Source organism: Nipponia nippon, unplaced genomic scaffold (assembly GCF_047370975.1).
Source record: "Nipponia nippon isolate SJK-2023a ecotype South Korea unplaced genomic scaffold, ASM4737097v1 scaffold_2, whole genome shotgun sequence".
Classification (NCBI taxonomy): domain Eukaryota; kingdom Metazoa; phylum Chordata; class Aves; order Pelecaniformes; family Threskiornithidae; genus Nipponia; species Nipponia nippon.
The window spans coordinates 73,054,525-73,069,341 of record NW_028262336.1 but is presented as its reverse complement, the minus strand read 5'-3'; the positions used below and the strand labels follow the sequence as shown (position 1 = coordinate 73,069,341).

Here is a 14,817-nt window from a genome sequence, read left to right as displayed (position 1 = left end):
CCTAAGAAGACATGGGTGCTCAGTACTATTCAGAAAATATTTTGGTTTAGATTCTACGGTCAAGGCTTAGGTTTGTTTTAGGTAGGTGTTACTAAACTATTCCCTTTAAAGCATGCAAAATTAAATTTTCAATTTGTTGTGAGATTTAAGATTGCTTTGCATGAACTTCAACTTGTAAATTTAAGTTGGATACTGACTGTATCTGAAACTGATGTGTTTACTCTTTCAGGAAGAAAAAAGTATAAGGTGGGCATCAAGATGGGATTATATTTTGGAATCCATGCCTCACACTCACATTCAGTGGTTTAGGTGAGAAGAAAGTTTGTCTTCAAGTGTACTGTACTGAAGTGTTTACATTGCAATTTGAAGATGATTTTATTTTTTTTTTTAAATACAGTATTATGAATTCCTTGGTGATTGTCCTCTTTCTGTCTGGAATGGTAGCTATGATTATGCTGAGGACACTGCATAAAGACATTGCAAGATACAATCAGATGGATTCCACCGTAAGTCTGAAATGTACCTCCTAAAATTTATTTGGAATGTGATTTTTTTTTTTTTCAGCTGAATGTATTTCTGTAACAGGCTACTTAAATGGCAATCTGCTGTATTAAAATAGATATATTTTCCTTTACAGGAAGATGCTCAAGAAGAATTTGGCTGGAAACTGGTTCATGGTGATATTTTCAGGCCCCCAAGAAAAGGAATGCTGTTGTCTGTTTTTCTAGGCTCTGGCACTCAGATCTTAATAATGACTTTTGTTACCCTGTGTAAGTAATAAAGTGGGGAGGGGTTTGTTGAGTACAGATGATCTTTCACTGCTAATCGCAAGGTACTAGTAAAAATAGCAGTTTAGGTTTTGTCTAGAAATTTCTTAAAAGTCTAAGATTAGAAACTGCTGAGCTGATAGAGTAGACATGCAACTTAGTATACACAGATTTTAAGATAACTGATGTACTGGCTTTAAGTCAAATGTATAACTACTTTCCAAAATTGTGCATCTCTGCTTCACAGTTTTTGCTTGCCTGGGATTTTTGTCACCTGCTAACCGGGGAGCTCTAATGACCTGTGCTGTAGTTTTGTGGGTACTGCTTGGAACTCCAGCTGGTTATGTTGCTGCCAGATTCTACAAATGTGAGTAAAAGTTATTTAAGATGACAGGGCTTAAGTTCATTAAAGTAAATTATCATCACGGAACTGATTTTTATTTTCCAGTACTCTTTGTAGTTTCCCTCAGGGCAAGATGGAGAAATGTACTTACCGTTACAACAGAAAACACATATAGAATGCTGACATGGTTACATTGGTTTTGATGCAATCATGCCTAAAGACCCCAAATTGCTCTTGCTACTACGTATTTATGGAATTGGAAAGCAAATTCCATTTTACTAATACTAGGCTCATTACATCAGACAGTTTTGTACTTCTGTTTCCTACAGTTGGGGGTTGGGTATTAACTCGCATTTAGTTTTAGCCATCAGTGTTGCTTGATAACACTTCCCCCCCAATCATGAACCTCTATTCTTACATGCCTGAGATTTGTCACCTCTTTTTAGTTAGTTCCTAGGTCTTTGGGAGAATGGTGCTTATCAGACTGTGGCAGGGGCATAGGGGGAGGGATTTTTAGGTGATCTGTAGTTGTAGAAATCAACCCAGTGGTGTCTGGGCACCTGACAGTAGTTAGTTGATACTGTTTTCCTTAACTGATCCCAGCTAGCTGTTGTTTCAAGGCCTGCCTACCAACTTTAAACGGTTTGCCCCTGTACCCTCTTGTTTATTTTAAGGTGAAGCATGCCATTCCGCATACAGCTTGTACCTTACTCAAGGTACAAGACTCTTTATGACTGAGCGAGATGGATCTTTTGGACTATTTTTAGTTCTTAACATACAGGGCTAGAGGACTTTATTTCTGTACTTCAACTTGGCAGTAGGCATTGGAGTTCTTTCTTCTAACTGTTTTGTAATTTTCATGTGGGGAGAACCACTGGGATTGTATTTTGTAGGGAGTTTTTCCACAGTGGTAGTGATGCGATAGTGAACTATTCCTTGTCCTTCTCTTCAAGCCAATTAGACTTAAATGGAAGGAGACTTTAGGACTAAGAGCATAATTGAGGACAGAATTATTGTTTATATCGTGCTGTATATTATGTGTTTTGAAGGATATTTTGAAGTGTGTTGATGGTAAATTGAATCCAGTATCTTTTTGGTGGAGGTGTAGCTAATAATAATTACATTCCATGTTATACTTATTGGGCATCATTTAGTTGATACTTGAATATTGTGTTTAACTACTAAGACAGTGAGTGACTGATCCAGAGATATTCTTGTTATAACATGGGGTGGTCGATACTCTGTATAGAGCATGTAAACATGAATGTTTCTCCTTATAGTACACAAATAAAATAACGTGAGACAGAAACCAAAATGCAACTGAAAGGCATTTTTAAGTGTTTGCTTTTTTTTTAACGTTGCATTTAAAAAGTGAAACCTGAGTTGAAAGTAAATGGTTAATCTTAATAACCAGTGCTATGTTCTACCAAGATTTTATGAAGAAATAGAAACTTAATTAAAATCACTCTAACCATAATCACTTCTGACTCTTGAAGTAAAGAAGCATGTCATTACGGCAGTGGTCAGATGAAATTGTCAGCTTCACTGAATTCCAGCAGGATATTTTCGTTTGAAAGTATACTGACTATAATTTTTATCAGCGTAGTGCAAATTCATAAAGATTTTCTTAATAAAGCTCTATTTGGTCTTTTGGTACCACCGCTGCTTAATGCTGTTAAGACTCAAGAGAGCATCACTACTTCCTGTAAGCGTGTTAGTCCTTTCTCGTAAGATTCTTAGACAATAATTATTTCAAGAAAACTGTTAAGCTTGCTTTTCACATATTTATGTATTTTTTTCCTACTGAAACCTGCAGTCAAATGCTAGAAAGCTTAAACTCCAGGTTTCAGATGTTTTTAAAGACTTAAAAGTACTGCAAATCCGCTTCTTCCTTTTAACAGATAAAGTGGTCAGAGACCCAGTTTATTTAGTTGGGATACTTTTTCTGACCTTGGTCTGAGGCTTTGCTTTGAAGCTCTGTGATTAAGCAATATGATGAGGGAGTTCAGTTTTAGTACTAAAGATTTAGTTTACTGTTTTAAACTTGGGCACAATAACACATTATTTGAGTATTTGCAAGCTAAGTATAACAGGTAAATGGACTGGCAAATTAATAGTTGTGAGCTTAATGCATGTTTTGATGACTGTCAAATGTTTTAATACAGCATTTGGAGGTGAGAAATGGAAAACAAATGTCCTGCTGACGTCATTCCTTTGTCCTGGGTAAGTTGAGACTATCGCCACAATTAAAAGAATTAAATTACACTTCTCTGACATGCGTAGCTAATTTTTAAGTTTCAGCTACACAAGTAAGTTTCATTACATCGTCTCTTTATTCCAGAAGCTACAAGAATATCATGGCACTTTTGACAGAGATTAATATGTTAATGGCATATCATCCTTAGATATTTTTTTAGTAAGCATTTGTTTACTCTCACCACGTGAAAAGGTTGATTAAGAAAGAGCGTTAGGATAGTAGTAAGTTTTAGACAGGCACACTTTTCCATTGCTTTCTTTTACTCTCTAGGCTGTTTCTCTAACCACACTGTAGTTGGTCTTATATAGTGTCATATACTGTATAACCACTGTGATAAATTTTTCTACTTAATCACAGCAAGCAGTCTTACCCTGAAGTGTAGTTAAGGCAAGCATAGATTTGAAATCGCTTAGTTGGAACGTCAGCTCCTGCTGGAGTTCAATCCCACTAGATTAACAAAGAATTGCTTGTCTGACCTCTTCATTTTGATGTTTTGTGTGTGTCATTTCGCTTTAACAGAGGTTTTCACTAAAATCTTAACACAGTGCTATTGTTTTGTTAACATTATTAAATATTAAGGAGTATTTCTGTGCTTTAAGTGTGTTATGTATTTTTCAGAATTGTATTTGCAGATTTTTTTATCATGAACCTCATTCTCTGGGGAGAAGGCTCTTCAGCAGCTATTCCATTTGGTACTTTGGTTGCTATTTTGGCACTCTGGTTTTGCATATCTGTCCCGCTGACGTTTATTGGTGCCTATTTTGGTTTTAAGAAAAACGTAAGTGTTTCTGAGAAATTGTTTTGTAAGTGTATGTATATGCATATACATATGCATACATACATATATATTTTTTTCACTGTATAGACTATGACTGAGGTAGTACCTAAGGTAGTTGCATTGTCAGCTCCAGTCCTGTTTGGTTACTTCAGAGCTGCTTTAGGTATCTGATCTGGGGATTCTAAGACTTCGATATTCAGTTGGTTGGTGGTGATAATTCTCCGCAATGATTAGGGTTATTATTTTATTTAACTGAGTGACTGCACCAGATAAAGGAGTGATTTGGGCATTCTTTATTTTAATTAGCATCTCTTCCATTACTAAAAAATTTACTTGACCCAGCCAAGCATAAGGGAAAGCAACTTACGCATTTCTGGTTTTCCCCCATGTTTTTTTGTTCCTGTCTGCCCTCTACACTGAGTCTTTAGAAGGGTATTTTTTGATCAAATTGCTAGAGATCTTGTGAAATCTCTTTGCATAAGCATTCTGTAAATTATTATCACAGGCATTAATTGGGATTTACTCCTAAACTGGCCAATTTTACTTATTTATATGAGGGTTCTTTGTGACACTGGTGACCAAACCTTCTTAAATAGTGAAATCAGTTTTTTCCGTTTTTGCCTTAAAAGTGCTTTACTGTGCCCCACAGACTTAAAGATCTATAAGTTCAGATATTTTTGTGGTTTTTTTCCTGTGCAGGAAGCCAGAGTTCTAGCTCTCTATAGCTCTCAGGGAATACCTTCAGAGAATATTTAAGTATCTTAGAAGGCACTTTTAAAGTTGATTGTAGTTATCCACTTTTTCTTAACCAGAATTTAGTGGATTTTTTTTTTTCTGGTAACCAGATTGAAATTCCAGCAAAGCCCCCTGCATTGTACAGAGACAGTTCCTTTAATAAAGGACGATTTGATAAACTATAAGGCAATGTGACAGGTGTCACAAATACGTTAAAATCAAATCAAAGCAAGTACCTAGCAAGTATCTATTGATGCTCTTGATGTAATCTTTACAAAAGGTGCAATACGGCAAAGTACGCATTTATCTGCCTTAAATTTTTTCTCCCACCATGCTGATCTATGTATGCATCTTCAGTTAGTATTTAACTGCCAGATTGAATCCTCTCAGTTTGTAAGTTTACCCTAATGTGATTCTTGGAGTAAATCCTGAAAAACAACACACAGGGATTTTTAGAAGGGGAAACCAAGAGTCTGCACCACCACTACCCCCCAGCTGAAAAGTGAGACATCAGCTCAGGCTCTGTAACAGATCATAGATAGGTAATCATAAAAAGGGAAGTACAAAATATCTGTTGCTATGTTTTCAATAAGAGCTGTGTTTTAGCTTGTTTACCTGGCAAATGCTGGTAGCTAGGCTGGTAGCAAAAGCAAATGTAGTGGTAACTGGGTATGCGCGTGTTCAAAACAAATAATAGACTTTTGCCAGCACTCATTTCAAAAAGAAAGCAAAAAGGTGGTGCTGTAGTTTGTGTTATTTATTTAGCAACTTCTTGTTTTCGTTTAAAGGCTATTGAACACCCTGTTCGCACAAATCAAATTCCTCGTCAGATTCCTGAGCAATCATTCTATACCAAGCCGTTACCTGGCATTATCATGGGAGGGATTCTGCCTTTTGGATGTATCTTTATACAGTTGTTCTTTATTCTCAATAGTATTTGGTAAGTTAACCACGATCTATTTGAATTTTCTCTGTCATAAAATGTTGTAGTTTCTTTGTGAAAGTTTTTCTTCAAGAGGCTTTGACTGATTTTTTTTTTTTTTATGATGATGCAGGGTTGTCAGGTACTGGTGCAATAAAAATTTAAACGCTAACATCTTTTTAACATTTTGTGGTTTAGAAGCTATTCAGTGCCTGTTTTGCTTGTTGAGCTGTGTAGAGAAGTGGCTGTGATATGCGTAGCAATTTACAGCTGACCTACAATATCCAAATAGCTAGTTTTCTCCTGCTACTCCTCTGACTTCCTGTGGAAGTGGCTCTGAAGCTGACATATGGCATATAACTTGAGAGTAGTAAGTATATTAAAATTGACTTGAGGGTTTTTTTTGTAGTTGTAGTTATTGTTGAGCTAGAAAAGTATTACTGCTCTTGGGAGAAAAAAGAAACAAGAACAAATTTTGTGAAATCTTTATAAAGGCACGGGAGAGTAATTCTTTTAAAAAATAAAGCACCAAAGACTAGTCCAGTGTAAGTGAATGTGAGCTCATAGCACACTGACAAACTAATCTACTGTGAGAGATTTGTCTTCCTTCTGGCACAATTTAGTTATTGGATCTTGTTAAACTGTTTCTGAACCTTGAATAGGTGCCGCTACCCAACGTAGACAGCTACAGCATTTGACATTTCTTGTTATTTTGCAGCTCTGCCCCTTTGATTGAAATGTGAGGTGAAATCCAAGTTCTGCTGAAGTCAGTGGAAGAGGTCACGCTGACTTCACTGGAACTGTAATTTCACTCATTATGTGTAGTCAGTTCTTTCCCTAAAATCCCAGTCAGGACCATGCTTTGGGCTTGCTTTCTCGCTATTTTCAGACTGAGCTGCTGAGGCTCCTATTCTTCAGTTAGAAAACAAATCACCCAATTGTATGGCCACGCAACTGACAGTACCTCAGTAGGAAGGGGAATGCTTAAGGTGAAGGTGATATTACTGCATGTGAAGAAATAATATTAGCACAGTGTCCATTTTAATTTTTTTTTTTTTAAACTTCCTTTTATAGGTCTCACCAGATGTATTACATGTTTGGCTTCCTGTTTCTGGTATTCATTATTTTGGTTATTACATGTTCTGAGGCCACAATATTGCTCTGCTACTTCCATCTATGTGCAGAGGTAAGAAATATTCTTCAGTATTCATACTTGATATTGTTTTAAGGATGCTTCCAAAAAATGTTAAGGCTTTTGTAATTGGAAGTAAGTATTCCAGAATTCAACATAAACGCCTTTACTAGATGTCCTTAAATCATGTCTTTAGAAAGTGAAGCAGAAGTGAAGCAGGCTACTTTTGGCAAAACTCGTAACAAGCATTAAAACCCTGCACCAAGTACCACTAAGTCAGATACCTCATCTTTAGAGTCTTAACTCCCTGTTTTCTGAAGGTGCTAAACTAATCCATTAACTTTGTCCAAAGTGCGTTTTTGAACATGCCCAACCCTGGGGGGTGGGAAGTCTCTGTGGCTACCAATAGTAGGTCTGGCTGGTTTGGGGTTTTAGATTTTTGCTTATTTGATATTGATCTTTAGGTTTCGTATCTCTAACTGTGAATAGTGTAGTTAATGCAGTATTGATTATATATAGGTTTTTTCCTGTAGATAAAAAAAACTATAAAACCTCACTTTTTGATAAAGTGATAATAGAAAAAGAACCTCTGCATTCAGTAATAGGGTCAGTGCGTTAGAGGTATATGGACTATTACTCATACATATTTTCTTTTCCCACCTCTTCTAGGACTATCACTGGCAGTGGCGTTCGTTTCTCACTAGTGGTTTCACTGCAGTTTATTTTCTAATATATGCAATACATTATTTTTTTTCTAAACTGCAAATCACAGGAACAGCTAGCACCATTTTATATTTTGGTTATACCATGATTATGGTTTTGATCTTCTTCCTTTTCACAGGTAAGTATATTGAACCTTAATTTTAAATGTTGAGTCTACCTTTAGCTTTGCACAGTAGAATCCTAGGCAAAACTTACCCTGATACAGGATCATAAATTTATATATATCTTTAATTTTTTTCCAGGTAGTTGTGTAGCATTTTGCATCTCTCTGATCACAAATTTTAGTGAAAGAGATTAAGTGAGGATGAGGCAAAACTACTGCTAATTTGATGTGTGGCCTATAAGTAGATCTTCAAATATGATGCCTTTAAACGTGATAAATACTTCTCCAGATTTCATTCCTGTGTTAGTCATGTGACAAACTAATTTTTTTAAATTAGTTGTCTTTGGAGAAACACAATCGAGTCTAAAGTTACAGTGTCAGTTAAGGAAAAAATGCAGCTTTTGTGGAATAGGAGGAAGTAAGAGAGAGGAGTAAAAGTTGACAGAATGCTTCCCCCCCCCCCCCCCCCCCTTACTTACTTGCTCTCTTCTGAAACGGCTTTACCTTCTTTCCCAATTGCATTGAAGTGGCAGGGGAAGCAGACAGAACTTTTTAACCATTTTTTGATGCAGTCATGTCAGAACCTTGTCATCTTTATTGTGAGCTTTTCCAAAAGCTCACATCTTAGGTGCTGCACTTCAATTTCTTCTTCAGTAAGTGAGATGAGGTGACAAAATCTTCCTTTGTCATCTTCAGTACTAAGAAGGAATCTTCAGTCAGACACACTTACCCCTTGTCTGGGGTGCCGGAATGACAGTGAAAGATGCAAGAAGTCTCCTTTCAAACTCTCATGCAAGAAGGCAACAACCACCAACTCCCCAAAAATCTTAAAAATACTAAATTCTGTTCCAGCAGAATGTAATCAATCTTATAGAATCATAGAATCGTTAAGGTTGGAAAAGACCCTTAAGATCATCGAGTCCAACTGTTAACCTATCACTGCCGAGCCCATCACTATACCATGTCCTCGAGCACCACATCTATCCGTTCTTTACATACCTCTAGGGATGGGGACTCAACCACTTCCCTGGGCAGCCTGTTCCAGTGCCTGACTACCCTTTCAGTGAAGAAGTTTTTCCTAATATCCAACCTAAAACCTCCCCTGGCGCAACTTGAGGCCATTTCCTCTTGTCCTGTCACTCGTTACAAGGGAGAAGAGGCCGACCCCCACCTCGCTACAGCCTCCTTTCAGGTAGTCGTAGAGAGCAATAAGGTCTCCCCTCAGCCTCATCTTCTCCAGGCTGAACAACCCCAGCTTCCTCAGCTGCTCCTCATAAGACTTGTGCTCCAGACTCTTCACCAACTTCATTGCCCTCCTCTGGACACGCTCCAGCACCTCCATGTCCTTCTTGTACTGAGGGGCCCAAAACTGAACACAGGACTCGAGGTGCAGCCTCACCAGTGCCGAGTACAGGGGCACTATCACCTCCCTGGTCCTGCTGGCCACACTATTCCTGATACAAGCCAGGATGCCCTTGGCCCTCTTGGCCACCTCAGCACACTGCTGGCTCATGTTCAGGCAGCTGTCAACCAGCACCCCCAGGTCCTTTTCTGCCAGGCAGCTCTCCAGCCACTCCTCCCCCAGTCTGTAGCGTTGCATGGGGTGGTTGTGACCCAAGTGCAGGACCTGGCACTTGGCCTTGTTGAACCTCATACAGTTGGCCCCAGCCCAATGATCCAGCCTGTCCAGGTCCCTCTGCAGGGCCTTCCTACCCTCCAGCAGATCGACACTTCCACCCAACGTGGTGTCATCTGCAAACTTCCTGAGGGTGCACTCAATCCCCTCATCCAGATCATCAGTGAAGATGTTGAACAGGAGCAGCCCCAACACTGAGCCCTGGGGAACACCACTTGTGACTGGCCGCCAACTGGATTAGACTCCATTCACCACCACTCTCTGGGCTTGGCCGTCCAGCCAGTTTTTAACCCAGCGCAGAGTGCACTTATCCAAGCCGTGAGCAGCCAGCTTCTCCAGGAGAATGCTGTGGGAGACAGTGTCAAAGGCCTTACTAAAGTCCAGGTAGACAACATCCACAGCCTTCCCCTCATCCACAAGTCTTTGTGGACTTTACCCTACAGAGCAATATTTTGGAAAGTATTTTGAACTTATCAATGCTTTAAATGATTTCAAGCTCCAAGTTTATGAAGAAGTTTAATGATTCCTAAGGCTTTGATGTGGATTTGTGTATGCAGCTATAAAGGCTGTATTTTGAGGCCTGCTAGAACACAAATGGCTTGTCATCAGAGCTTTTAATACAGATCTCACTATAAGTAGAATTTTCATTTCCACTTAACGTAGGAGAACCAAAAAAATCAAGTGGGAAAAGAACTGACATTTGAGAACGGTGTTCCTTTTAAGCGTAACCAAGTACTAATTTCAAAGACATTGCCACTTCAGCTTAGGAAATATTGAAGCAGTTTGTGCACCACAACTGAATGCAGATGATGATGAACAGCAGCAAGAGCCTGCAAGGAGTTTTTTGGGTCATTGCTTCTTAAAAGGAGGGAATGGGACTTAAGGACATTATATAATCTCTTTGAAAAGTGATCAAGCTGTGTTCCAAAAGTGGTTAGTTTTATCTTCCATCCTTCTTAAGTCAGTCTAATGTGTTTTGGCATTGCTTGCGGATGTTTTGTAAGTTACACATCACCTCTACTTTTATTTATATTTTGTGAACCGGTTAGCAAGTCATTCTGAATGTGTAGATCAGAGATTCTGCCTCCTGTTCTTGCTCCATCTTATTTCTTGCCCTGCCTTTCTCTTAACCTTTATTTGTGATCTGGGTTTACTGATAGTCTCATTGAACTAAAGAATTTAAGAATGCATGGTTGTTCAACTAGAAATGAATGTGTACTGCTGTATGTAGATCAATTTCAAATGCAGTGCAAACTCAGAAAGTAGCATGAAAAATAATTAGGCCTTACGTAAGTGTAAGGTCAATTAATTTAGTGTCACTAGCTTTTCCAATAGATATCCAGCATGTCTGCCTTTAATTGTAAACAGTCTTCGCCAAAACCAGAATTGTGTATACCCTGTCTCCTTTATTCAGTCTGTTTCCTTTGGATGCACGCAGTAATTCTGGAGTGCACACATTCAAAATAAAGGGGATTTACAGTAAATTTTCTGTGCTGAGACTTGGCTTAGCTGCCTTTCGGCACCTAAGGTACCCATGTAATTTCCCTCTTTTGCCCTTATTCTTTCAAGTCAGTCATGTCACATAACATCGTCTAGAGGCATTAAGACGTGTCCAGTGCATCTCCCTTTTCCTTGCTCACGCGTTCACTTTCAATTGACCAGTTGGCTGTGCAGCACCTGCCAGAAAATCTGGGGAGTCCTTTTCAGGATAGGTTCACAAGCATGGAAAGAAGAGGTAGTTTACTGTTAGACCCCTTGAGATGCTTTCTGAGGTAGTCATTTGTATGTAATTGGGACAGTGGAGATGTGAGTTATGCTGTGCAACTTGAACTAAGCTTTCGGAGTTTGTATGCCTTCGTTTTTTTGAAATTTTCAGTTTCTGTATTGAAATTAGGGGAGAATACGTGTGAAGTTAACCAAGCGGTTAGAACTTTGAAACAGCATATGCTTAATGATTTCTTTTATCTACTTCCCATGAGATTAAGTGCAAATTATCCTATAATTTGAGGCAATAGTTCTATTTCTTAAAATTTAAGAATAATTTTGTTCATTTAGGTTCATAGACATTCAAAGGTGGATGCGTTCAGTTCTCTGAGATTTACTGAAGTGCTTTGAGATGAGGTTTTACAGAAAAAGTTAGAGGCAGGGTAAAGGGACAGGCAGTTCTTCAGTTTCTTAAACGAAAAAGCATACTAGCAATTTAGCAAAAACAGCTCCTAAAGGCAGTTGACTTCCTGTGTCAGGATGATAAAGAAGCTAAAAAGATAAAATCATAATCGTTGTATCAAAACTATTCTGCCGCTGCTTACTCATCTGTTAAAAATCGTCAGTATCAGGAAGGGTTTTGACGGTGCCCTGCTGCTATGTCAGTGTAACACATGCTTCAGGCACTTGCATCCGTACTGCATTCCAGGTCATTGATCAGACTCAGCAGGCAAAATACCGGGAGCTACATGACAAATCTTTGATTCGCAGCTGGGACCACAACTACGTATCATAGTAAATGAGTCGGTTAAACATCAGTAGTTTAGCAAGCGTGAAGGGAAGAAAAAAATTACCCTGATATCATTCATGGTTCCTTCCAAGCTTGTATAGTGAATGAGTTAGCACACAGCTTTTGTTGTGCCTCTTATCAGATCTAAAATAAAGGTGATTTTTTTTTTTCTTTAAAGAACTTACTTGGCTCTTGCGTAAGTTAAGGCTATGATTTTAGAAGAGGTACTCAGGCAAAAATTGGATAATCTTCAGGGCTTTTTTTCTGTCCTAGTTTTTGTGGGAAATTAAGGTTCTTGTTACAGGTGTTCTGAGCTGCTCTTTAGTCCATTATCTTTGTGATTGAGGCTGCATTTTGAAGTAATCCAGTTAAATTAACAAAGCCCAACTATATTAAGTACTTTGCATTCAGAAGAACATTTTTGTTAAAACCTTCTGTTGGACTTTCACAAAGAGAAGTGATGCAGCTATTCTTGTTCAGCTAAAAGGATTGTAAGTTATCAGGGAAACAGTCCTTGTCCTTCAGTTTCAGTTCAAGTTTGCTTATACTTTTTGATGGCCTTAAGTATTTCAGAAGTGTTTATTTTTAAAGCATGTAACGTGTTTCCAATAGGAAGTACAAGTTGTGTAGCAACTACGCTATGGTTTGAAGTTTGTATTAACTTGATTTACACAGAAATAAAGGTAGTGCTCTAATTTTCCAAGACCTTAAAGTGTAACTAAGAAATGGGAACACTCCTTTTGAGGCTGTCAATGTAATTGGTTTATTAAATATAATAACAATATTCTGACCAGCTGAGCAGATGAGGTAAAGTGTGTGTGACTAGTCCCTGGAGAAGGGTGAAGCGGGGCAATGTGAAGGAGTTGGACGTGGGAATAATGAAACAACAAAGAACAAATATGTAGGAAGGGAAATAACACAGAAACATCTTAAAATGAGAGTCTTCCCCGTGATCAGCTCTATGATTGTGAAAATAATTAGATACTCTATAGTAGCTGATGCCTAGAAAGACCAGGTACTGTCTGTCACTTTCCATTATCTGATCTGATGGATGTACTGAAGACTAAAGATAGCAGACTGCATATACGTATGTCCCGATTTATGAACTACAGGTAGAAATGAATGTCTCCTGTGTCAGTTTTCCTAATGTGTAACTTCTTTTTTTGCTTTTTTGTTTTGTTTGTTTGGTTTTTTAGGGACAATTGGATTCTTTGCATGCTTTTGGTTTGTAACCAAAATCTACAGCGTGGTGAAAGTTGACTGAAGAAACCAATGTAAAGAATTAACACAGAAGAGGTTTAATCTTCATTAACATAACTTAAAGACCTGGTCTAATTGATGAACTTGAGCTTTATCAGAAGTATTGGCTTCCTATTCTTTGAGAATGATACTGAATATGCAGCTACTTTTTCCACTAACACGTTTGTATTGTGACTTAACAACCTGTTTTCATTCAGATCTTAATGAAGATCAGAGTTACGATATTTATGCATTTGTAAATACAACGATACTTTAAAAGAAATGTTAAATTCTAATGGCAGAGTAGAAGTGGCTGTATTCCACAACCTAATGATACTTCTGATCAAAGTACAACTGTAAATAGGGTTTTCTAGCTTGGTAGGTGGGATGAATTATTTTTCTTTGAGGGAAATGAGAACTTTTTATTATGTAACTTTGAAGGATGACTCTTAAGAAGCGTTGCTTTTAGTTTGGATGTGATTTTTATTTTTTACTGGTGTTACGTCCATAAATATTCTGATTTCTGTGACTTCATTAGTTTTGGTGTTCTTGGCCTTTTAAACTATGTGCCTCTGAGTCCTTGAATTTATAAATTCATAATCTAATAAATATTGTAAAAATGTCTTCAGTGGCTTATTACATATGACAAGTTCATAAAAATATGTAAATACAATTACATTGAAGATGGATGCTTAAAGATTGCATAGAGTATTTTATGGCATTTTCTATAGGTTAATGTATATTGACACACCCATAGATCTGCAAGAAGTGTTATTTGTGCTCCATGGCTATAACACGGAAATGTGATTGTGGCGCATGAGAATTAAATTATACACACATTTAACAAAACCACTCTGCAGCATTAACCCAGTCCCTAACCCAGATACGTTTTCAGAGATTGCTATGGAATTGTCAGTATGTTGAGAAGATCTTATAATGCATGAGTCAGCATTCTCTGCTGATCTTGCTTTTAGATCTTGATGATGCATATCCTAAACGGCAACTATTGCTGATTGTACTTAATGTAGGTTAAAAAATAAAAGAAAATTACTATTTTTGCCTTATATTAAGAGACTAATGTCAATTTTGGATGACTAGCATTAAACCTATATTTGCTTTTTTTGAAAATGGAGTATTTTGTTCGTATCTTGTTTGGTAATTTTAGACTCGTAACACAATTTGGCTTTTGGCATGTTTCCACAAGCCTGATAAAATTTTATTTAAAGGTAAACTTCATGTACCAATTGCCATTCATAAGGTTGGGGTTTTTCATTCTTACCGGTTTACTTTTCTAAAAGACCTTAATCTAATCTACTGATGCTTAAATATTGAACCCAATAAAAATATCTTTGGTTAAGGTAACTTGTCATTGTTAACCTCCTAAAAGTTGGCGGGTTAAAAAGGCTTCAGCCCCTCCCAGGTGAACCACACCGCTCTCAGGCTCTGCCTAGCCCCAACCACAGCTCTGTTCAGATGCTGTGGGCAGTTTGTTCTTGTGCCCCTCCCCACACGCAGTCGCTAGGAAATGCCGATTTCAGATAAATCTTCCATGTTTTATGTTCAAAACAGGAAAAGGGTGAGTGTGGTAAGTGTTTGTTCTTGACTAATGCAGTGAGTTGTAGTGTGACTCTTGATTTAAATTTTAAAAAACACAAAGTTGAATATTCTTAATATCCCTGGGTTTGTGA

At 37.8% G+C, this 14,817-nt stretch overlaps 1 protein-coding gene across 1 annotated transcript in view; it reads left to right on the top strand.

The window, feature by feature from the left end:
- The window catches only part of TM9SF2 (transmembrane 9 superfamily member 2), a 29,213-nt gene extending 14,952 nt beyond the window's left edge, over nucleotides 1-14,261 (top strand). The window contains exons 8-17 of the mRNA XM_087758288.1: nucleotides 230-309; nucleotides 398-506; nucleotides 638-770; nucleotides 1,015-1,134; nucleotides 3,276-3,333; nucleotides 3,986-4,145; nucleotides 5,669-5,820; nucleotides 6,877-6,988; nucleotides 7,604-7,775; nucleotides 13,087-14,261. Coding sequence (XP_087614414.1) covers nucleotides 230-309; nucleotides 398-506; nucleotides 638-770; nucleotides 1,015-1,134; nucleotides 3,276-3,333; nucleotides 3,986-4,145; nucleotides 5,669-5,820; nucleotides 6,877-6,988; nucleotides 7,604-7,775; nucleotides 13,087-13,154 — 1,164 coding nt within the window. The 3' untranslated portion in view covers nucleotides 13,155-14,261. The remainder of the gene's footprint in view (nucleotides 1-229; nucleotides 310-397; nucleotides 507-637; nucleotides 771-1,014; nucleotides 1,135-3,275; nucleotides 3,334-3,985; nucleotides 4,146-5,668; nucleotides 5,821-6,876; nucleotides 6,989-7,603; nucleotides 7,776-13,086) is intronic.
- The last annotated feature ends 556 nt before the right edge of the window (nucleotides 14,262-14,817 follow it).